This window comes from Dasypus novemcinctus, chromosome 29, assembly GCF_030445035.2.
Source record: "Dasypus novemcinctus isolate mDasNov1 chromosome 29, mDasNov1.1.hap2, whole genome shotgun sequence".
Taxonomy (NCBI): domain Eukaryota; kingdom Metazoa; phylum Chordata; class Mammalia; order Cingulata; family Dasypodidae; genus Dasypus; species Dasypus novemcinctus.
This window is the reverse complement of record NC_080701.1, coordinates 32,248,230-32,270,431: the sequence shown is the minus strand read 5'-3', so window position 1 is coordinate 32,270,431 and position 22,202 is coordinate 32,248,230. Positions and strand designations below refer to the sequence as shown.

At 56.7% G+C, this 22,202-nt stretch overlaps 1 protein-coding gene across 4 annotated transcripts in view; it reads left to right on the top strand.

The window, feature by feature from the left end:
- GFRA2 (GDNF family receptor alpha 2) overlaps positions 1-22,202 on the top strand; it is a 109,832-nt gene that overhangs the window by 5,761 nt on the left and 81,869 nt on the right. For 3 of the 4 annotated variants that reach the window (XM_058289810.2, XM_058289811.1, XM_058289812.2), the window contains 2 exons: positions 246-560; positions 6,871-6,954. In XM_058289810.2, coding sequence (XP_058145793.1) covers positions 246-560; positions 6,871-6,954 — 399 coding nt within the window. The remainder of the gene's footprint in view (positions 1-245; positions 561-6,870; positions 6,955-22,202) is intronic. The other variant, XM_058289813.2, reaches the window with a different exon arrangement.

The window sequence follows — 22,202 nt, the reverse complement described above, 5'->3', positions numbered from 1 at the left end:
GGAGAATGACAGCTGGAGCCTCCTTTGGGTCTGGGGGAAGCTCTTGGTGTCCCGGCCCCTCTAACAGCCTCGCCTCCAATCCACCCTGAGTTGGGGAGGGCGGCTGAGTTGGCGTTGGTGTGCCTCTCTGTGAAATGGGTACGAAGTTCCCAGCAGGGCCCGAGCCCCCGCCCCCCAGGCCTGTGTCTTGGGTCCGTGTCGGCGGCCGCCCTCATTCACGCTTGTCTTCCCTCCCCACCACCCAGACGAGACCCTCCGCTCTTTGGCCAGCCCTTCCTCCCTGCAGGGCCCCGAGCTCCACGGCTGGCGACCCCCGGTGGACTGCGTGCGGGCCAATGAGCTATGCGCCGCCGAGTCCAACTGCAGCTCCCGCTACCGCACGCTGCGGCAGTGCCTGGCCGGGCGGGACCGCAGCACCATGCTGGCCAACAAGGAGTGCCAGGCGGCGCTGGAGGTCCTGCAGGAGAGCCCGCTCTACGACTGCCGCTGCAAGCGCGGCATGAGGAAGGAGCTGCAGTGCTTGCAGATCTACTGGAGCATCCACCTGGGGCTGACGGAGGGTGAGTCCCGGGGCTGCCGGCGAGGGCGGCGGGGGCGAGGGCGGGCGATGGGCCCGTGGTTCGGGGGACGCACGGACTTGGTGATGGAATCCGCCAGTGGGGCCACTCTCTGCCTGCCAGGGGAGCCCGGCGGAAGCAGTCCCCCGACTTAGCTGTTGGTGGAGGAGGCGGGGAGAGACAAGGTGAAGGTGGAGGGGACAGCTGGAGAGGTAGAGAGGGTGAGGTGGTGGTGGGCTGGAGAAACGGGGGTGAGCAGAAGCGGGGGGACAAGGCAGCAGAAGAGCGTCATACAGTAGTACTGGGAGAAGGTGAGCAAACAGGCAGGTGGAGGAGTGAGGACAGAGAAGAGAGAAGGGCAGGCTGTGTGCAGGCAGAACCATGATCTTGGAAGGACGCAGGCCTCTGCCACTGCCCGCTGCCCTGAGGGGCCGAGACTAGGGCCCGGCGGTCCCGCTCCCCTCCCTCGTGCGCCCGCTCCCCTCCTTGCTCCGGGGGCCTCGTCCTTTCAGATGGCTTCCTGCCCCCCCGGCAGGCCAAGGGCGCTGAGCAGTGCGTGGGTGGCGGGCCCTGTTTCCCACCCTTGGCTGGGCCGGGCTGGACTTGTTTGAACTTTCAGGGGATTGGCTGCCTAGGTCAGAAGGTTGCTCACTCATTCAGCAAATATTTATTGAGAGTCAACCCTGCTTAGGCCCCCCGGGAACAGTAGGGGACAGGCTGTGTGTGGTCTCTGCCTCAGTGGACCTCATGGTCTGGGGTACGGATGCTGAAGGGGGCTTCCGTAGTGGGGAATGTGTCCTGTGACGGGGGAAGTGCAGGGTGCAGTGGTGGCGCACAGGAGAGGCCCCCGGCCCTTCTTGCGGCATCTCAACGCCTTCCTGGAAGAGGCACCCTTGGTGCCGAGACTGAAGAACGGGTGGGGGTTCCCTCGGTGAAGAGGTGTGGGAAGGGTTTGAGGGGACAAGGGAGGAGGGAGCAGCCGGGTGGGAAAGAGTGAAACTCACTTGCAGACCTGCAGGGAACTCCGGGCAGAGGGTGGAGGTGGACGTGGGGATGGAGGGGGAGGTGAGATCTGGGGGCAGCAGGACGGGGAGATGAGCAGACCTGTGCTCAGGAGAAGGCGTTTCCAGCCCCAACGGGGAGAGTAGACCAGAGGGATTGTGAGGCCACTGTAATGCAAGGCGGGTGATGGCACCTGCACAGGGCAGCGGCAAGGAGAGAAGGTGGGGCTAAGAGCTACTTGGGAGGTGGCATCAGCTGGTCTTGGCACGGATTGGTGGTGAGAAGGGGAGGGGCACAGGCATCGAGGAGGGCACTGGGAACACAGAGGAAGTGAGGGTTTTTGGGTGCGGGGAGGGCGGGCAGGCGGCTGGCTTTCTTTGGTGGCATTTGCGTCTGGCCTGCCACTCCCTGCACGCAGGTGGCCATGGAGAGCTGGAGCGCAGGCCGGGAGCTTGGACTGGGGCTAGAGACTCGGGAGTCCCGGCAGCCTTAGGTGGCCCCCGAGCCGGGGAGTGGGTGAGCTCATGCAGGGAGGCTGGGGGCATGAGGGCCGGGGAGGGAGTGCCCCAAGCAGGAGGCTTGAAAAGTGTCCCTAGGCCCTCGGGGCCAGTTTCTTCAGTGACTGCTGGGAGCCTAAAGCTGGGTAGGGACAGAATGGCGCCTGGGAATCAGGGACGTTGGGTGTGGACTACTGCCCCTGGGTTTTTGGTATGAAGCCTTTTTAAAAAAATGGGAGTGGTTTGCGTAGTTTAAAGTTTGAAGGGCGGACAGTAGGGCTGGAGCAATTGAGATGGAAAGGAGGGGGGACCCTGTGAATAGGGCCCTTGGGAGCGGACGCGTGCACCTGGAGCCCTGAGAGGTGGGCTGTTAGAAGGACACTTTCTCCAGGGTGCTGGGGAAGGAGGACCCGATGGGGGACAGGATAGAGAGGCTTCTTGACCGGGGCCTAAGGTGGTCCAAATATGCCCTGAATCTAGGAATAAGACCCGTATGTAGGCTGTATAATTATTAATAGCACTGCCACCGCTAATGACAAGGTAATTCCTCATGTATCAAGAGGTCCAGCAACCTTGATTCCTAGAACTAGAAATGAGCAAAGAGAGGGAAGTGCCCTTCATTGGAGACCAGGAGCTGCCCTCACCCAGAGCCCGACTCAGTACTGTGCAAAAGAAACATGAAGAGCAGGGTTCCCGACGCAGTGCGCGGGCTCGGTGGTTTGGTTTCTTGTTTCCTTTTTGGCAGCCTTCCTTGGGTTTTAGCCCAAGGGAGGTCGGGCCCTAGGTGGGGTGGACTTGCTGCTCACCGCAGAAGGGACAGCTGACGGGGGGGGGGCAGGAGAACTGGCAGCCAGGAGAGCGTCGGGCAGGCAGTCTGGCTTTTAGCGCCCACAGCCCTTCGTGTCTCAGCGGCTCCCTTCAGCATCATCGCATCAGCCCGGGACACCCGCGATGATCGGAGCCCGGAGAAATGAGGCGTTTCCATAATGGCAGTAAGTGTGTGGCCGTGTGCCTTTATGCTGCGCGTTGCTGTGTCGTTTTCACGACCCCTTCAACCCCGTGCTTTCGAAATGCCTGACTGACGATGGGTCCTTTCTAGATCCAAGTCCCGAGACAGTGTATTCTGTCGCTTATTCAACAAGCATCTAAGTCCCGACGCTGCGCTTGACAAGGTGACAGCAGTGGCAAAGCCTGCGCCCACCTCTAGAAAAGCAGACCACGTGCCTTTCTCCTTCGTCTTTTCCCGAGGGGATTCCCTAGCTCCCTCTGCCTGGCTCTTGGGGGGCCAGAGGTCGTTGCTGCCCAGTGCTGCCCAGGGGAAGCGGGGAGGCCTGTGAACCAAGGGTCTGCCTGAGAGTTAAATTCGCATGGCCCTGGTACTTGCAAGTTCCTCTTCCATATTCCTAGTCGTGCTTGGTAACCTGGCTTGGGCTTGGGGCAGAGGGGTCGGGAAGAAACACTGAGAAGAGGGAAATCTGCATAGGTTTGGATTTGTCCTGATTCTTGGCTTCTCCTTGGCACCCGCCGATGGGTGACAGTCACCGGGGGACTTGGCTCCACCTTCTCTCTCGCCGAGGCCGGGCTGGCAGTGTGGAGTCCCAGGCCCTGCACACGTGGACAGAGCTGGTGCGCGGCAGCAGAGGGAGGGCAGTGGGCCATGGCCGGAGCGTGGCCTCTGAAAATGTGGCTGCTGAGCCCCGAGAGAGCCCGAACTGCAAAGGAGCTAGAGATCATTCGGTCTCCCCAAGTTTTGTGGGGAAACTGAGGCCCAGAGTGGAGGAATGGCTTCCCAGAACGCACAGCAAGCTGGTGGCAGAGCCCTGACCCTCCGAACCTTATCCGGGTCCCTCTTCACTGCGCTGGGGCCGATCCGTGGGCCGTGGGCCTGCCTTCCTCCTCCGTCATCGCCACCACCGTCGCCGCGGGACCTGCCCGGTGGGCTGCTGCCGCTGGCTGCACGGGGAGTCGAGACCGCGTTTCCTGCCCTCTCCAAGGCCGCACTGAAGTTCACGGTCAGCCTGGTCCTTGAGCGTGGAAGAGCACGGGGCTCTCCACGCGTCCTGTTCCCACCGCGGCCTTGAACCTGACAGCCCGGAGTCCACTTCAGTGCCCTGCTGGGACGTCGGGGCGGCCCGGGCGCAGGAACAGGCAGCGTGCGCAGCGTGAAGAGGATGGAGCACCTGCGTCCTGCTCTGGGGGGGCTGCCCCCCCCCCCAGAACCTCGTGGTCAGCCGGCGGCCGGGCCATCTCCACGTGCCAGCTGCTCGAGGTCAGCGGGGAAGACGGAGCCAGCTCTGGGAGGCTCACCCGCTTGGCAGAGAAGACATGGTCGAGGGAGAGTTTCGCAGCAGCCGCGTCTCATTTAGGAACAACCGAGCTTCAGTAACAGTGTTTTTGGAGACAGCACTCGTAGTGGCTAAGTACGCGGCGGCCAGCTCCCGAGCCCTGATGCCTGGCGCGCCGCTGACCTTGGGCGGTTTCCTCGGCATTTCTGTGCCTTGGATCTTTACCAGTAAAATAGAGCTCAGAATAGTACCTTTGGTGGGGTGGGGAGTCGGGTATATGGGAACCTCTTATACTTTTTAATGCAACGTTTTGTATGATCTTTGTATCTTAACAATAAGGACAAAAAAATAAGATCTCTAAAAAAAATAAAAAAAAGGAATAGTACCTACTTAAATAGTAAATAAAGGAAAAGGAAGAATAATAGTACTTACTATTATAGAGTAATGCTCAGGAGATTAAATAAATGAATATATCTATTGTAGAATATGTAACTTTTTTTTTTGAGGTACTGGGCCCGGGGATTGAGCCTGGGACCTCAAAAATGGGAAGCTAGTACTCTACCAGGTAGAGGTACTGAGGACCAAACCTGGGCCCTCCTGTGTGGGAAGCAGGTGCTCAACCACTCGAGCCACATCTACTCCCAACATCCTCATCATTTTTTTAATTAAAAAATTTTTTTTCAGATTTATTTTTTATTTACTTATTTCCCCTTTCCCCCCATTGTCTGCTCTCTGTGTCCATTCGCTGTGTGTTCTGCGTCTGCCTGTATTCTTGTCAGTGGCACCAGGAATCTTTGTCTCTTTTTTGTTGCGTCATCTTGCAGGGTCAGCTCTCCGTGTGTGCGGCGCCACTCCTGGGTGGGCTGCGCTTTGTCCATGCAGGGTGGCTCTCCTTATGGGGCGCACTCCTTGTACGTGGGACTCTCCTACGTGGGGGACACCCCTGTGTGGCACGGCACTCCTTGCGTGCATCAGCACTGCACGTGGGCCAGCTCATCACACGGGTCAGGAGGCCCTGGGTTTGAACCCTGGACCTCCCATGTGGTAGGCACTCTTATCAGTTGAGCCAAATCCACTTTCCATCATTATTATACTTTTTAATCATAAAAGTGTTTCATAAGCCGAGGAAGCGTTTGGTACCAACAAAGAGGGGTGACTGGTAACCCCGTGGTGGGAAGAGTGTAAGCTAAGTGCCAGGGGGTAGAGTGGAGTCCCCTGAGACTGGACAATGGCAGCCCCTTGTCCCAGAGAAGGTGGGGTTGGAGAGAGGCCTTAAAGAATGAGCACTGTCTGCTTTGGGTCAATGGGCAGGTACCAGTGCCGGCTTGTGTGGCACAACCGTGCGCCCGTGAGGCGAAGCAGAGGGCAGAGCCCTTCTCCAGGAGGGAATGCGCTTCCTCTTTGTCCTCTTTGTCCTCTGGGGGCTTGCATCCTTTTTGGGTGTCTTCTGGATCTAGCAGACTGACTCCTCACTCCACGAACCAGAAGTGGGCTGGTTGAGTCTTGAGCCCCCGGGTGAGCTTGTGGGCCTGGCTGGGTGGGTGGTCGCTTCCCGCAGGTGGCCCCTTGGATGCCAGCCTCCTGCCTCCCCCGCTCTTCAGGAATCGTGCCTGCCCTGGGCCCCAGGTGGCTAGGAAGTTGATTAGGGGGTCGTCGCCCGTCCCCCCACGCCCCCTCAGCCCCCCACACGGTCTGAGTGATTATCCATCGATTTCTCCTCATCCGTAACGCCTCAGGAGATTTCCTCAGCAGAGGGGCAGGATTCCGGATGAGGAGGCGGTGGGAGACCCGGAGCAGCCCGTGTGCCATTTATCTCCCGTCATTACCTTCCCTCTCCCTTCCCCAAGCCTCTGAGGCACCCCAGCGCCATGAAGAGAAGATGGGAGACTGTGGGGAGGAGGGAACCGGAAGACAGGAGCTGGGGCACGTCTCCCAGTCAGTAGGCCATTAGCCCGGCCGGCCAGACCCTTCTGGTGACGTGATGTGATGCAAAGACATCGTGTCTGCCTCACGTGGCCTGTGACGCGGCAGCACGACGGGAAGGAACACTGGTGAGATGGCAGGAGACAGGGCGCCCAGCTCTAGGTCTGCGCTGAAGGGCCATGGGTCGTCTCCGTGCCTCCTCAGAACCCTCCCCTGTGCGGTGAGGAGGCTTGCTGGATGATTGTGGAGAGCCCTTCTGCCTTCCATGAGGCCTTCCACGGGGTTTCATTGTTCCTCCCCCTTAGAATTTCTTTACAGAGTGCTTGGAAGTGTTGGAAGAGGACTGACCACAAAGGTGGTCACGGGAGAGAGAAGTACTGGCCAGTTCTGACCTACTTTGGGGAACGCCTACTCTAGTTGCAGGGAACGAAATGTGCCCCTAAGAACGTGGACCGTTCCACTCCTCGCCCTGGGCAGGGCGTCCCCATCTCTGTCACTCCTCTGGCAGCATCAGCCCCAGGAGTGGAACGTCCTTGGGCAGTTGTACCGAGTGACCCCAGAAGGCCGGGCGGGACCCGTGCCTGATGCTGGTTGTCTCTATTCCAGGAGAGGAGTTCTACGAAGCCTCACCCTACGAGCCGGTCACCTCCCGCCTCTCGGACATCTTCAGGCTGGCCTCCATCTTCTCAGGTAGGTGGGCGCCGGGGCGTGGCTCTGCGAGGCGGTCCTGAGCTCTGGTCTCTGGTCCCCGTGGGGGACGGGTCGTCGGTACCCTGCCGCCGGCCAGAACGCCCCTGGATGTTTCTGGCTCCTCGTCTGAAAAGCGGGCACGTCACGCCGACCCCCCGGGTTGCTGCGTGGATTGTGTGTGTGGAACTTGCCTGGCACGTTGCCGCACGTGTAGCAGGTTCTCGAGTCTGAAACCTGAATTCCCGCTCCTGCTTTCGTCGAAAACCTTGCCCCGCTGCATCCTGCTACCAGTTCCTTGACTCTTCCTGCTCTGGAGCTCTTCTGCTGGGTCACGTTGAGTAGCCTCTCCGTGCCTTGGTGTCCTCAGGTGTGGCCTGGGGAGGACGGCGGCTCCTGCCTCGTTGAGCCGAGGGCCCTGTGCTGAGGGATTGCTGAGGGCTCGGCCCAGGGGATGGCCGGGGTCTGCTGGTACCCCCCTCCCGTCCGCCCTCCCCTGGAGCGCTGCTTCTTGGCCCACAAGCTGAGAGACCCCTCCGGAAGGGGTGCCCAGGTCCCCAGGCCACTCCCCGCTCCGGCCATGGAATGAGGGACCGTGTCAAGGTCAAGTTTTGCTTGCCGTGGTCCTTATGTAGGAGCCAAGGGAGCTGCTTGGGTTCTTTTTTCCTCGGCCTTGTTCCCTCTGACTTCGGGTGGCCAGTGGGCTGAGGGCAGCCCGCCCCAGCTCAGGCTTTGGCAGGGGTGGTCCGTGCTTTCCAGTCTTGGGGTCTGCTCCGTGGGGTGGGTGGGGCTGAGCTCCTCCTGGGCCCAGCATGGGTGCTCGAGGTGGGCAGACAGGGGCTTGTTCTCGGGGTCTCTGAACCCGGCCCCAGGTGCCGGCTTACCGGCAGTCTCGTGACATTTGTTGAAATGTTCTAGAAGTTCTACTGTCCAAAACCAGGGTCCTCAAAGCAGCAGGAAGGACATTTGATGTGCAGGTTCTTTGCCGTGGGGCTGCCCTGTGCAGGTGCAGGGGGCTGAGCAGCCTCCCTGGCTCTGCCCCCTGGGGGCCAGTAGCATCTGTCACCAGTGGTGACAATCAGATGTCGCCAGTCCTTGTCAGATATGTCCCGGGAGGCAAAGTCACTGCTGGTGGAGAACACGGCTCTAAACTGTGAAACCAGAACCTCTCTAGTGAGACCCCGAGCCCTTTCGATGGAATCATTCTCCGGGGCAAGATTTGCCAACCTTTCTTTCATTATCACCCTCCTAAGGCGAGAAAATTAATTCTCCCTAAATGAGAGAAATGCAGTGTGAAGGAATGAAATGTCGTCAGGTAGGGTTGACTTTTGGAGGGCCACCAGCGGTTGTAACAGCCGAGCTTTTTCGCCCACCCAAGGACCAAGTTTTACTCCCTGGGAGTGGTTACCCCCCCCCCCCCCCGCCCCGGGCATGCTCTAGGCATTGAGACAGGGGTGCTGCTCGTGTCTCTGGTGGGGGGCACGGGTTCCTCTGAGGAGGGAGGCACTGGCAGAGGGTCGTTAGGGGGTGGTGGCGGGGAATGGGCTGGAGACCCCAGAGATGGTCAGCACTTGCCCGGTGGGCACCAGCGGGGCACGGCGCGGTCAGAGCAGCTTCCCGTCCTGTTCTGCCTGTGGTTACTAGGATAGCTCAGGCAAGCCTCGCTCACCCAGAGGACTGGGCTGAAAATGTGGGCTGAGACCCCTTCGCGCTCGAACGTGCTGATGCTCAGATTTCCCGATGTGTGCGGAATAGAAATTCATCTGGACCATTCCTTCCGTGGCAGTGCTCTGGGTTGGCCTTGTGGGGAGGCCCTGGCGGCCCCAAATGGACCCGTTCCCACCCTGCCGGTGGCGCAGGTCCCAGCCGCCTGTCCCTGCTGGAAGGGGTGGCATTGGTTTACTGTCCGTAAACGAACCACCTTTCCTTCGCTCCCTGATGGTTGACAGTCAGAGGCTCTCACTCCAGCCCCGGCCCCCGCTGCTCCCTGGACTTACACTTAAGTATCTTCCTAGCAGAAAATCTTTACTTAATGCACTTGACACTCTGCGGGACAAGGATGTTGACAAGACAAATGAGGAAATTACTAGGTCTGTAGCTCACGGAATCAGCTCCCTGTTACCTGCTGCCCAGAGATCACTGGGCCCTGCACAGCCCGCCGTCCCCGTGCTGCAAGGGCCCCTCTCCACCGCGAGGGCCAGGCCTCGGGGCCTTTCCGCTCCCTCCTCCTCTTTCCCCTTGGTTTTGCTCCATTCCGAGCAGTCCTGGGGTTGAGAGACTGGGGGGCTCGTGCAGGGGAAACTCAGTCTCATAGCCAGGGGGCCGGCGCAGGACCTGGTCCCACCGAGAGACCAAGCAGGGCCTGGTAGGAAGAGCCTGGAAAGAATGGCAGTCGGGAGGCCGGGGGTCTTGGGCAGACTCTGCCGCCGAGAGCGGTGGGTCTCTGGGCAGCCTCTTGCTGCTGCAGGCTTAGAGCGAGGACAGGCGCTTACCAAAGCAGGGCTTCCCGTCAAGGCACCCAGAGGGTGGAAGCGGTGCTCGGCCTACCAGGGCGGGCAGAGTGGCCGCTGAACCAGCTCGGGGCGCGGGTCATCGTGGGCCCCCGCTTGGCTGCATGGGAGCTGAGGGATCAGCATCTGGGCGTATCTCGAGCCCCCCCGGTGGTGTGCTGGCTGGGAAGACATGGCCGAGGCGATGCCAGGTCCTGCTCTGTGGTTCTGGATGAGAAGCCTGCTGTCCTGTAGGACTGCAGGACATTGTGGGAAACTCACCACCTCCACGCTCTCCCACTTGGCTGGATGCCGCCTGCTCCACTGTCCCTGTGGGGGACGTCTTGGTGGCCTCCTCCAGGCTGCACTCACCTGAGGCCCAGCCCCAGAGCCTCTGCGGGAAGGTGCTGCTGTGTCTCGGGCTCGGTTGCTGCAACTTCTTTGCCATCTACGCAGGAGTCAGGGTTCAGGGACCCTGTTGCAGGGCCCTCATTGAACGTCTATTCTTTTATTTCTCCTGTCTCTTAAAAATTTTTTTTTCTACCCCCCCCTTGTGGCTTTTTGCACGCTGTCTGCTCTCTGTCCATTTGTTGTGTGTTCCTCTGTGTCTGTGTGTGTTTATTTTATTTCCCCTCCCCCTTGCAGCTTGCTTGCTGTCTGCTCTCTCTGTCCATTCTTTTTGCTGTGTGCTCTTCGGTGTTGTTGTTTATTTTTGCTTGCCACCCTTTTTTTTGTTGTTGTTGCGTCAGCTTGCTGAGTCGGCTCTCCACGGCACCTGTGGGCTGGATGGCGCTCTGGGCGAGGCTGCCTCCACAAGGAGGCCCTGGGTTGTGAACCTAGGGCCTCCCATATGGTAGGCGGGAGCCTGACTGATTGAGCTGCAGCCACTTCCCTCCCCTTTCTCTTTGATGGAGATTGTTGAAAAGTCTGGGATTTTTTTGGTAAAGAAGACTTTCAGGCTTCTGCCAACACCCTCCGGGGGCCAGAGGTCCCCTCCCCTCTGCCAACTGCCAGGCCCTGGTGTCAGGGATTCCAGCGTGCAGTTAGTCCCGAGTCCACGGCCAGGAGGGGAGCAGTCTGGCTCTGCTCTGGACCTCGGGGTCGGTGGTGTTGGAGCCCCCAGACGCCCTGCCCCAGGCTGACTGGTGAGAAGAGCGATTTCCCGAGGGCCGGCTCGTGGCTGGAAGTTCACACTGCAGTGACTGCGTGAACTGGGAGGCAGCCCCGCACGCTGGGAGGCCTTGAGCAGGCCCGGGCTTGAATTTGGGCCAGCACCTAGAGGAGCGAGAGCTGGGCTGCGGCCACCTCTCTAAGCCACGGTGCTGATGTGTGCAAAGTGGGGCTGTGACGGCGACCCACAGAGTGGGTGGAGCGGAGGCGGGAGGACGGACGTGTGCAGCCTGCGGCACGCCGGGGGCGGCGCTGGGCTCGACACGCGGTCCCCCCACCCGTTCATGGAGGATGCCACGGAGGTGAATGTCTTCCGGGGGGACGCAGGGGTGGGAGGAAGTGACACCAGGCGTTCAGAGAAAACAGTGAGTCCTGAGCCCCAGTGGGTCCCTTCTGGGGAGCAGGAGAGGATGGCCTGAGATGGGGAAGAGAGGAAAGCTTCTGAGGGAAAGAAGCTCTTGCTTGCAGGAAGGAGGTTCTAGAAGGGTGATGCATTGTGCACCTGTGTGAGAGTCCCATCCCAGCAGGGCAGTGGGGGGTCGGAGCGGGCCGGACGTGACGGGGACGAGCGGTAGGCAGGCAGGTGGCTTTGCTGCCAGTAGGCGCTGCCGCTGGGATTGCAGGGACCGTGGGGTGGCCTCAGCGACAACAGCGCCCCAGAGGCGGGGCAGGGGGAGTATTTATGGATGTGTATTTTTTCTGTTCTGTAACTGGAAGGGGACTTGGGGACTGGCTAGGCCCAGGCCACCCTTTCACCTGACGGCAAAGGAAACTGAGGCCCAGTAGACGGAGACCAGGATTCCAGGCGTGTGCGCTCAGGCAGGCGCCTGTCCTCTGAGCCCGTGTTTCCTCTTGCACAACTTGGGGCTGCTAGAACCACCTACGCTCCAGGGCTTTTTGTGAGGAGGAAATGAGGTAATTCAGGTAAGTGCTTGACATGTTGTCGTGAAGTGTGTTAGCTGTTTACAATTTGCTCTGAAGTGCTTTCTCCAGGATCACTCGGCCAATCGAGGCAGAGCCTAGTGGCTGGCGTGCGGGAGGTGGTGGACTGGCCTTTTAGCGACGCGCAGCTGCCTCCCGCACCGTGCCCCCGCTTGCGGGGAGCTGGAGTGCCAGGCAACCGGGCGGTTTGCAGGGGGCGGTGGGACCCCAGGCCTCGGCGCCAGTCCCGGGCAGCCTGGCCTTTGGTGTCCAAGGCTGTGTCTGGGTAGGGACGGGCGGAGGCCGGCGAGAGGCCTGGGGACGTGCGCGGAGGTAGAATTGCCGGGCAGCGTCTGGCCCGGTTGGCCTTGGCCGGGAGGCCTCTGGGGTGAGCTGTCCAGGCTGGATGGAGCCAGGAGAGGGCCAGGGACGCTGTCGGTAGAGGCCCCAGCGGTCTCCTCTTTAGGAGGCGGCCAGCACTCACGCCCTCCTGCCAAGTGGCCTTGCAGACGGCCCTTGTAGGTTGAGTCCCGCCTCTCTGCTGCTGCCCAGCCCTTGGTCCTTTGTTGTGGTGTGTTGGCCTCTTTGTTAACAGCATCCATTCCTCCCGGGCCTCTAGCATTGTGCTTGTTTTTATTTTCAAAATTTATTTTCTTTCTTTCTTCACCCTCCTCCCCACCCCCGCCATTGTTTGCACTCACTGGGAGGCACTGAACCCCGGCCCTCCCACGTGCTTGTTGTGTCTCTCATTGTGTTTCCTTGTTGTGTCAGCTCGCCATGCCAGCCCATCGCATCAGCCCGCTGTCTTGCTCGTCTTCTTTAGGAGGCACCGGGAACTGAACCTGGGACCTCCCATGTGGTAGGCGGGCCCCCAATGCCTTGAACCGCATCCACTTCCCCTGCCCTGTGCTTTTGAACCTTGCCCATCAGGGCTCATGGACTAGGGGATGGAACAGGCGCTCCTGAATCCCGGCGGTGGCCCTAGCTGTGATGTGACCTCAGCAGGGCCCTCTGCACCTCGTTTTCCTCCTCTGTAATGGGGCACGGTCCTCCCGGCCTGCAGGGCTCCCGTGAGGTCTGGCCATGACACGCACACGCCGTCTCTCGCAGGACCCGTGTCCAGGAGAACCCGATGGTGGCAATCGCCAGCCTGCTGGGGCCTGGGGGGAGCTCACGGCTTAGTGCACACGTGAGACCCACACGGGGAACCCAGCGCGGGCGAGGTGGCACTGGTGTGCTCCACCCGAGGGGGCACCTGGCTGGATGCCCGGTGAGCGCTTTCCTGGAAGAGCTGGGGTCGGAGGCTGGACCTGGAGGAACTTGTTTTGTTGGATAAAGGTGGAGTGCTGAATGCATTCCAGACACGGGCTAAGCGCTGGTGCCTTAATGTGAACCACGCCGTGTTCTCATGGTGCAGAGGGGGAGGCCGGCCTAGAGACCCCACGTGGCTCATTGTTAGCAGAGGTACAGCCTCAGGGACGCAGGGGAGGCCACAACCTGCTGTGCCCGGGGAGGTCAGAGGAGACGGGGCATCTGGAAAGACGTTCTCTGCAGGGTCGTGGCTTGAGGCCTGAGTGTGGGGGCCGGTAGGGAATGGGGGACGCGCGTGTGGCTTACGGCTGGAGCCCAGAGCCCTGGTGAGTTTCAGGGCCAGTGCGTGGAGACCGCGGGGCAGAGGGGGCAGTGGCCTCTGGGGTCTCCTGCCTTGGCCGGGTCTTTGGGAGCTCTTGCACAGACTTCCCCGACAGAGCTGGGGTGACTGCCTGGGGGAGGAGGGCTCGGGACCCCAGGGAGGGGCTGAGCTGCCCGTTGTGGGGGGAGAGCCCTTAGCCCGGCATCAGAGTCAGTATCCCGGCACCACCTCAAGTGGCCCCTGGCGGTGGCTAGGGTGAGCGCTGGGCCCGGCCAGCTCCGGCCTCACCCCTCGGCTTCTGCAGAATGCCCAGGGAAGCCCCTTCCCCTCCACAAAGGGGGCTGCCGGAGACTCTGAGCCCCGCACTGTCCCCCCACCCCTTATGCCAGGGCTGCAGAGCAGAGGAACGGAGGGTGGGGGCTCCAGCGGGTCAGGAGAGCTGTTTCTGAGGCACCCCCGGGAGGAAGGGGGGTGGGGGTGGGACGGAACTCAGGGCCGCTGGAGGCCCAGGCGGCCCCTCCCCTGCCCCCGACACGGCGGCTCAGGCGATAAACTGCTTATCCTCAGGTTGTCTCCCTGAGCCGAATGCAGAAGCGTGTTATTTAAATTTCAAAATCACCTCCTTCTTCTAACAGCTGTCAGGGACTCTGAGCGTCAGTGAAAATTGGGCTTCGGTGCAGCTCTGTCACCTCTCACACCTCCCCTTGCAGGGGAGAATTCGTGGAATGGCCGAGGAGAGGACGTGGGGTCGGGCAGGCAGGGGTCGTGGGCCCGGGAAGTGGGGTGGCGATGCATGGGTTGGGGACCAGTGCCTCTCACAGGCTGACCTGCAGCGTCTCTGTCAAGGGGTGCCGCGGCATCTGTGGGGGAACTGGAGAAGTCCGCGTCTCCCCCGGCCTGCGCTGCTATTTCCCTTTCTCATCAATGCCTGTGACCTCAGGCTCCATTAAGTGGATAGAAGGATTTGCTCCCACTGGTGTGAGCAGGGCGTCGGTGACTTCTTTCGATTGTCTTTATGTCCAAGCAAGGTTTGCTGTGAAAAAGAAAACACACACACACACACATACAAGGAGAGAACAGAATTTAACGCTAAAGAAAGGCCTTTTTATGGTGAAATTTCAGATGCCGTGGTTGGGAGCTTTCTTTTTGGGGGTGGGGATGTTTTCCAGTGCCCTTCAGATACCATCTTCCGGGAAGCCACCTGCGACCTCCTCCTGCCTTCAGGACGGGCTCTGGCGGCAGCAGGGATGTGGGGTGGCTCTCCAGCCGCTCCTGTGCTGTCTCTTACAGGATTCTTTCCTTCCTGAGCGTGCCCCTGGTTTAACCGTTCACTGCATGCTCTTTAGTCTCCTCATATATAAAGCAGCATTTCAGACACTGGGCCGGGAGCTCCCCTCCCAGCCACGGCTCCTGACGTACTTCTTTATTTCCATTGGGGTCTGTAGAAAGGAAAGCGTCCAAGGGGCTGGCTTGGGTGAGGACGAACGCGTGTGTACGCGTGCCGTGGGGGGCGCGAGTGTGCACGCGGTGTGTGCACCTGCAGGGCGCTGTGTGTGGAGGGCGATACGTGCGGGGGTGCTCGGGGGGTTCGGTCGTGGCCTCTGTCTGCGAGCGACCCGGGAAGGAAGGAGAAGGCTGGAGGGGAGTGGCGCCGGGAGCTGGGCTCTTCCCTGGCGCACAGCGGCTCGCACGCCCACTGCTGCCCCAGCCCCCTATCTCGGCTCCTAGGGAAGCTCCGAGGTTGGGGGATGAATGCAGAGAGCAAGGCCGTCTCTGCTGAGCCACAGAAATACTTGATTTTCCAGGGGCCCCGCCCTCTGCCTGAGTGTTTGGGGCTTCCTGCGGCTGGAGGCTGTTTCACTGAGCTCGGGGTCCAGGCGGCCTCTGTGCAGCCGGCGCGCGTGGTGGGGTTCGTCCTGCAGGTGCCTCCCAGCGCTCCTCCCTGGCGTGCCCGGCCCGTTCTAGGGGCTGGGGAGAGGTCAGCGGACGAGACACAGGAGTTCACTGCGCTTGTGGAGATGATGTTCTACTTCTCAGAGACGCAGCAAAAAACAGAAAAGAAGCCTTCCTAGTGGGAACGCTCAGCAGAGAATTAAAACAGGATGAGGTGGCAAAGGTGACTGGGGCCACTTTAGATTGGGAGTGCCTGTGGAAGGTAAGACTTTTAAGCCAAAACCTGAACCGCAAGAGGCATCCGGCCACGGGAGGACCAGGGAACGGAAGAGGGAACAGCAGGGAGAGGCCCTGCTGTGGATTTAACTGTGTCCATTGCAAGACAGGTTGACGCCCTGCTTTCCTGTACTGCAGACTGTGGACTTCTTTTTAAAGTCAATTTTATTGATACATTTTAATAACGCATACAGTTCCTCCATGATGTACCATCAGTGGTATCTGCTATAATCACACAGTTGTGCATTCATCACTTCCGTCATTATTAGAGCATTTCCATTATTTCAGTATTATTAATAATAAACAAAAAGCCAGACTCATTATTTCAATATTAATAATAATAAACAAAAAACCAGACTCATTATTTCAATGTTAATAAACAAGAAAACAGACAAAGAAACAAAATTCCTCACCTCCCAATCTCTCTACGCTTCCCCCACTGTACATAGCCGCTGTTTCTGGCTTTTCTGTCCAGAGTATATAATCAGTGGCTTTTAGTATAATCACAATGTTATACATACATCATCCTAAAAATTCTAGAACAATTTCATTACTCCAAAAAGGAAGACTCCAAACCCCTCAGCATTCCTTTCTCAGACCTACATAACAACTAATCTTTCATCTTCATGAATTAATTTATATTTACATTTCATAGACATGGAATCATACAATATGTAGTACTCTGTATCTGGTCTCCTTCACTTAGTATAATGTGGTTTTTTTGTCTGATATTAACATTGTGTAGTATTAACTTACATTTGCTCAGCTTCAAGGAAAAATAGTCTTATATATACAATTCTTCCTATATTCATATTTCACATAATATATTTAGTTTGTAATAGAGCAATCCTACAGTATTTTTCCTTTTGTGTCTGGCTAGCTTCACTCAACTTAATGTCCTCCAGGTTCATCCGTGTTGTCAGATGTTTCACAACTTCATTTCTTCCTGCCACTGCGTAGTATTCCATCGTGTGTATATGTAACAATTTGTTTATCCATTCGTCAGTTGATGGACACCTGGGTGGTTTCCAGCTTTTGGCTATTGTGAATAATGCTGCTGTGTACATTGGCGTGTAGATAGCTATTTGTGTCACTGCTCTCAGTTCTTCTGGGTATATACCTAGCAATGTTATTTCCGGGTCCCAAGGCAGGTCTGTGCTTAGCTTCCTTAGGAACTGCTAAACCGTCCTCCACAGTGGCAGCACCATTCTACATTCCCACCACCAGCGAATAAGCATGTGAACTTATTTTGAAAGAAGTTTGTTAAAGATGGAAATAGGCAAGTTAAGATCAGGGCATACTGGACTAGGGTGGGCCCTTTCAGTATGATTGGTGTCCTTATAAGAAAAGGAAATTTGACACAGATGGGGAGACAGAGAGACAGAGCACAGAGCGCCATGTGAGGCCCAAAGCAGAGAACACCCTGGGTTGCTGGCGAGCCATCGCCACAGGTGGGTGAGACGCGGGGGACAGAGTCTTCCGTACAGATGTGGGAGCACGCGTGGCCCTGCCAACACCTGGATTCCCGACTTCTGCCCTCCCGAACTGTGAGGCAAGAAATTTCTGTGGCTTTAAGCTGCCTCATTTGTGGTACTTTGTTATGGCAGTCTTAGGAAAGTAAGACTGATCTTGGTACTTGGTACAAATGCCTAAAAACGTGGACGTGGCTTTGGAATTGGGTCATGGACAGAAGTGGGAAGAATTTTAAGGCTCTTGATAGAAAAAGCCTAGATTGCCTTGAAGGTGTGGGTAGAACTGCGGATGTTAAATGTGCTTCTGGTGAGGTCTTAGATGGAAATGATGAATGTGTTACTGGAAACTGGAGCAAAGGCCATCTCTCTTACAAAGTGGCAGAGAACTCGGCTGAATGATGTCCTGGTTTTGGATGGAAGGTAGAATGGTTGTGTGAAGAACTCAGATATTGAGCTGAGATTTCCAAGCAAAATGTGGAATGTGTTGCCTGGGTTCTCCTTGCTGCTTACAGTAAAATGCAAGAGGAAAGAGGTACATCAAGGAAGAAACCGTTAAGAAAATGGGAATAGCACTTGGTGATGGGAAATTCTGAGCCTGTCCAGGTAACGTGCCCTGGAAATAGGGCTTAGGGTGTGGCTGGACAATGGTTGCTAAAGAGATGAGGCATATGACTCAGGGATCCACTCAACCATGTGAGAAGAAGTCAGAGATCGAGAGATGGTTACCCAGGGAAGATCTGTGGAAGAACCCTTTTGCCTGATGGGGTGGACCCTGTGAATTTCATGGAAGACCCACGAGGTTTTTGAGAATTTTATATCAGCAGAGATACTGACAACCTTCTTTGAAAGGGGCAGATATGGGACAACCTGAAGGCAGAGTGGATGGTAGAGGTCTGGCCCAAATGGACCTCCTCAAATCAAGAGAGTGGGGCCTCTGCCCTGGTGTTTAAAGAGGGTGGACTCTGCCCTGTGTCTGGATAGGGCAAGTACATCACTTTGGTGTTAGGAGAGGGTGGGACTGCCACCCCAGTGGGCCCAGAGGACAAAGCATCGAGTCACAGATTACTCTCAGACCTTGAAATCTAATGGAATCTGCCCTTCTGGGTTTTAGACTTGCTTTTTTCCTTCCAATTTCTCCCTTTTGGAATGGCAGTGTGTATTCTATTCATGTCCTATCACTGTATTTTGGAAGCAGATAACTTGTTTTGTACTTTCCACTACATGGAGATGTCCACAGATGGATAGGAATTTTGTCCCAGGATGGACCATACCCATAACAGCTTTAGATGAGATTTTGGACTTAGAGTGGATGCTGAATAGCATGAGGCTTTTGGGGTGTTGGAATGGGGTGTATATATTTTGCAAGTGGGAAGAATTTGGATTTTTGGGGGCCAGAGGGTGGACTCATAACGGCGGAAATGTGCTCCTCAAGAAGATGTGCTGAAGTCCTTCCCCAGTATCTCAGAATGTGACCTTATTTTGGAATAGGGTCATTACAGATGGGATTTAGCAAGTTAAAATGAGGCCATACTGGAGTTGGGTGATACTTTAGTCCAAATATGATTGATGCCATATGAGAAGAGGAAATATGCAGACAGGGAGCCAGAGGGACAGAGCAGAGGACACCGTGTGAAGACCGGAGCATGGAAGGGATCCTTCCCAGTGGACTTTAGGGGAAGCACAGCCCTGCTGACACCTTGATTTTGGACTTCTGGCCCCCTGAACTTCTGTGGTACTAAGACACCCAGTTTGTGGTACTTGGCTGCAGTAGCCTTAGAAAACTCAGTCAGGCCCCCATATGGGGACATATGTGGTAGACGAAGCAATCTAAGGGAAGGCCATGTAGCTGGAACCCAGTGAAGGAATCTAAGGAAGACCATGAGGCTAAGAACCCAGTGAATGAGATGGAGGCAGTGGTGGGGACAGTGGGCACAGAGTTAGGCAGGGGCCGGATGATGGAGATGCTGCAGACCAGGGTAAGGAGTTTGGATTTCATCGTAGGAGTGACGAGAAACCTTTGGAGAGTTTCAGACAGGTAACACAGTATGGCGTCTACTTTTATAAGGATTACTCTTGCCCTGGAGAATGGATCTTGGGAGGGAATGGGCAAGAGCGGAGGCAGGGGAGACCACAGCAGCTCAAAGGCTTGACAGGCTGCTGCAGTGACCCAGATGAGGGATGGCAGTAGGAGAGCTGGGGAGATGGATGGACATGGAGTATACTTTGGAGGTGGAGTTGAGAGGATGTGGAGGCTGGAATTAAGGACAACTTATATTTTGGGCTTGAACAACAATTACACAGTCATTCACTAGGGTGGAGAACATGAGGGAAGGAACAGGGCAGAAATCCAGAGTTCTGTTTTGGCCATGCTGGGTTTGAGATGCCACTTAGACCTCCCTCTGGAAATGCCGGTTAGGCAGTTAGATACACACCTGGAGTTCGGGGGACGCCAGGGGGTTGATGTATCGATTGAGAGCCGTTCGCATATAGATGGCATTTAAAGCCGTGGAACTGAATGGGGTCACCTCCGGAGAGTGTATAGAGAAAAGAGAGGATGGCTGAGGACCGAGCCTGGATTTTCCAAGCAGGGGAGTAGAAGCCAGCAAAGGAGCCTGAGGACCAGGCCAGGGAAGGAGGAGAAAACCAGATGGGGAGTGTCAGGAAGCCAGGAGAAGCCCAAGCTTCCACAAAGAGAAAGTGGTCAGCTGTGGCAATTGCTGCTGAGAGCTCAAATAAGTTGAGAGAAGTGACCGCTGAATTTGGCCTGTAGTGACGTTGACTGGAGTATCCTCAGGGGAGTGGAGGGATTGGAAGCTGGAGTTGGGGAGGGCAGAAGAGAGAATGTGAGGTGAGGGTGCAAAAGAAGAAATCTACGTCTTTCAAGTTTTGCTCTGAAGGGGGAAGAACGAAATAGAGTGTAGCTGGGGAGGGAGGCGGGGTCAAGGGAGGTTTTGTTGTGTTGTTTTGAGATAGGCAGTCATGGGGCATGCGTGTATGCCATTGGGAATGACCCATTGGAGGGGGATAAATTGAAGGTACAGAAGAGAGGGGGGTTGCCTTTGAGAAGGGGAGAAGGAATGGGATCTGGGGCACAAGTGGCAGGGTGGCTTTTGACAGGGACCAGGACCCTTCCTCCCTTGTAACAGAAGGAGGGTAGACAGGTGAGGTAGGCTGGTCGCTGCTGTGGTGTGATGATGAGGCAGGCTGAGAGCAGAGGGGGAGGAGACAGTGCAGGAGGAATGAGGCAGGAGAAGGTGTGGCATTGTCATTTGCCACGGCATTTGAGACTTTGGGTCAGGAATGCAGGGAGAGAACAGCCAGCCCCGGTGTTTGTTGCTAGCTGCCGAGGTGCAGGCACGGAATGGAGGGGTAGCTTAACCGGGACAGTGGGTTAGTGAGGGCGGTAGAGGAAGAGAGGGGCTGAGCAGTTAAGGGCGTTCACTTGAGTGGGATGGAAGTCTAGACTGGGTGTGGAGGGAGATGAGGACACAGCATGGGGGGGATGCGGGAGAGAGGGCGAGGGCTTAAGTCTGTGGGTTAGATGTCTGGGCGAGGCTGGGGGATTGCCAGAGTGGGAGTCCCAGAGAGCGAGCTGGGAAGTGAGGAGATGGTGGTCAGAGTTTGGGATGCTTGACCCCAGTGATTCAGGGGTGATGTGGCTGTCAGCGAAGGCAAGGACATGGGTGTGCCGGCCGAGGCAGGGGACGAGGTCATCGGAGCGAGAGGGCAGGCAGGGGCGTGAAAGAGCGAGTGTGGAAGTCACTGGAAATGGTGCCTGGGAAGGGGTGGAAAGGAGGACAGTGAGTCGGGTGTGACACCGTCACTGAGAGAGGGAGTGGTGGGTCTGCAGAGGACAGCCTTGAGGAGCAGCAGAGCATGGTCTCCTGGCGGCTTGACCTTCCCAGGAGCCAGGGCTTTTGAGGGAGGAGAAACAGCCCCGACAGGGCAACGAGGAGAAGGAAGGAAGGACTCCCACCACCCCGGCCCCCGGGGCCAGCCATCCATGAGAGGGAAGAAATGACCAGGCTGCTGACATGCTTCTTTCGAAATCACAAAATGACTAAACCCCTGATTTAAAAAAAAAAAAATCAAATTTATTGACCTACCCAGACTCACTTCTGTTAATTATTTTTTAAAACTTTAAAAAATTTACTTCGGGTGGTTTTCATGGCTTTTGAAGATTTTTACAAAGGGTCTTCATAGCTGCGTTTGAAAAATTTCTCAGTTTTTTGGAAACTAGGGCCTTGAGCTGATCTTAGACATCTTATAGTTCAGAAAAGTGTATTTTATAATTAGTAAATGTTTCAGCTTGTGATTGGTGCCTCAAATCCCACATCCACTCACCACAAATGAAAAATGATGAGGAAGGATTTAGGTCAATCACTTCAATATGAAATTCTCAATTTTGGTTTTTAATTGTTATAAATACAGAATTAAAGCTGATAGGCCATTGTGGGAATTGGTGTGAACATGGTAAAAATCCTAAATATGAAAAAAAATCCCTCCAAACTCTGTTCAAAAGGATGCGAAGCACTCAGAAAACAGCTGAAACGATCCCTTTAAATGTGAGACAGTGAAATTTAGATTCGAATGGCTAGAAGCTGGAAAATCAAGACAACCACAAAATGAAAGACTAACATGGCTTTTGGGGAATTGGAAGAAGAGTTCCAAAAATGGTTAAAATTTGGCAAAATATAAAATCGCGTTCCAAAGCTTCTAAGTGGAGCTTGGTGGAATCGGTGTCCGTCCCTCTGCCGTGCCGTCACGTCGATTTTTGGCGGGTCGACCTGCTTCCTGAGGCAGCGTCCTCTGGAGAGCGCTGTGGCGGCCATGGCGCTGTGCTAGGCTGCCCAGCTCAGGGCTGGGAGGTGAGGGGGGAGTTCAGAGCTGAGGGTGGCAGGGAGCCTGCTCATCACGGACTGGGATTTCCAGAGGAAGGTTTGAGGAGGGCAGCGGGGGAGGTGGTGGGAAACAGGGCTGTCGGGGGGTGTGCGGAGCAGTGGGGGGTGAGGGTCCGTTGCACCTGGCTTTTTGGTGACCAAGGGGCCCGAGAGCGAGGCATGCTGGGATTGGCAGGTGGTCTCCCGGGGAAGCTGAGGAACCACTTCCTGCCGGGTGGTCTGGGCTCCTGGCCGCCCTTCCTAGGGCGTGGGGACCAGGGGTGAGAGATCCCCCCAGGGCCTGCACTCATGGGTGCCGGGTGAGCAGAGGTCTCCACGGCCTCCTCTTGCTTTGATTTTTTTGGGGCAGAGCTTTGTAGGGACTGGCCTCTTTCACTAGCAGAGTGTTGAGGTGTGGAGGATGGAAAGATGGGAGGAGCTTTCCAGTCAAGTAACACTTTTTCTTTTAAAAAACCTTTTATTGCAGTGTATAATTCATACGTGAACATACATAAAC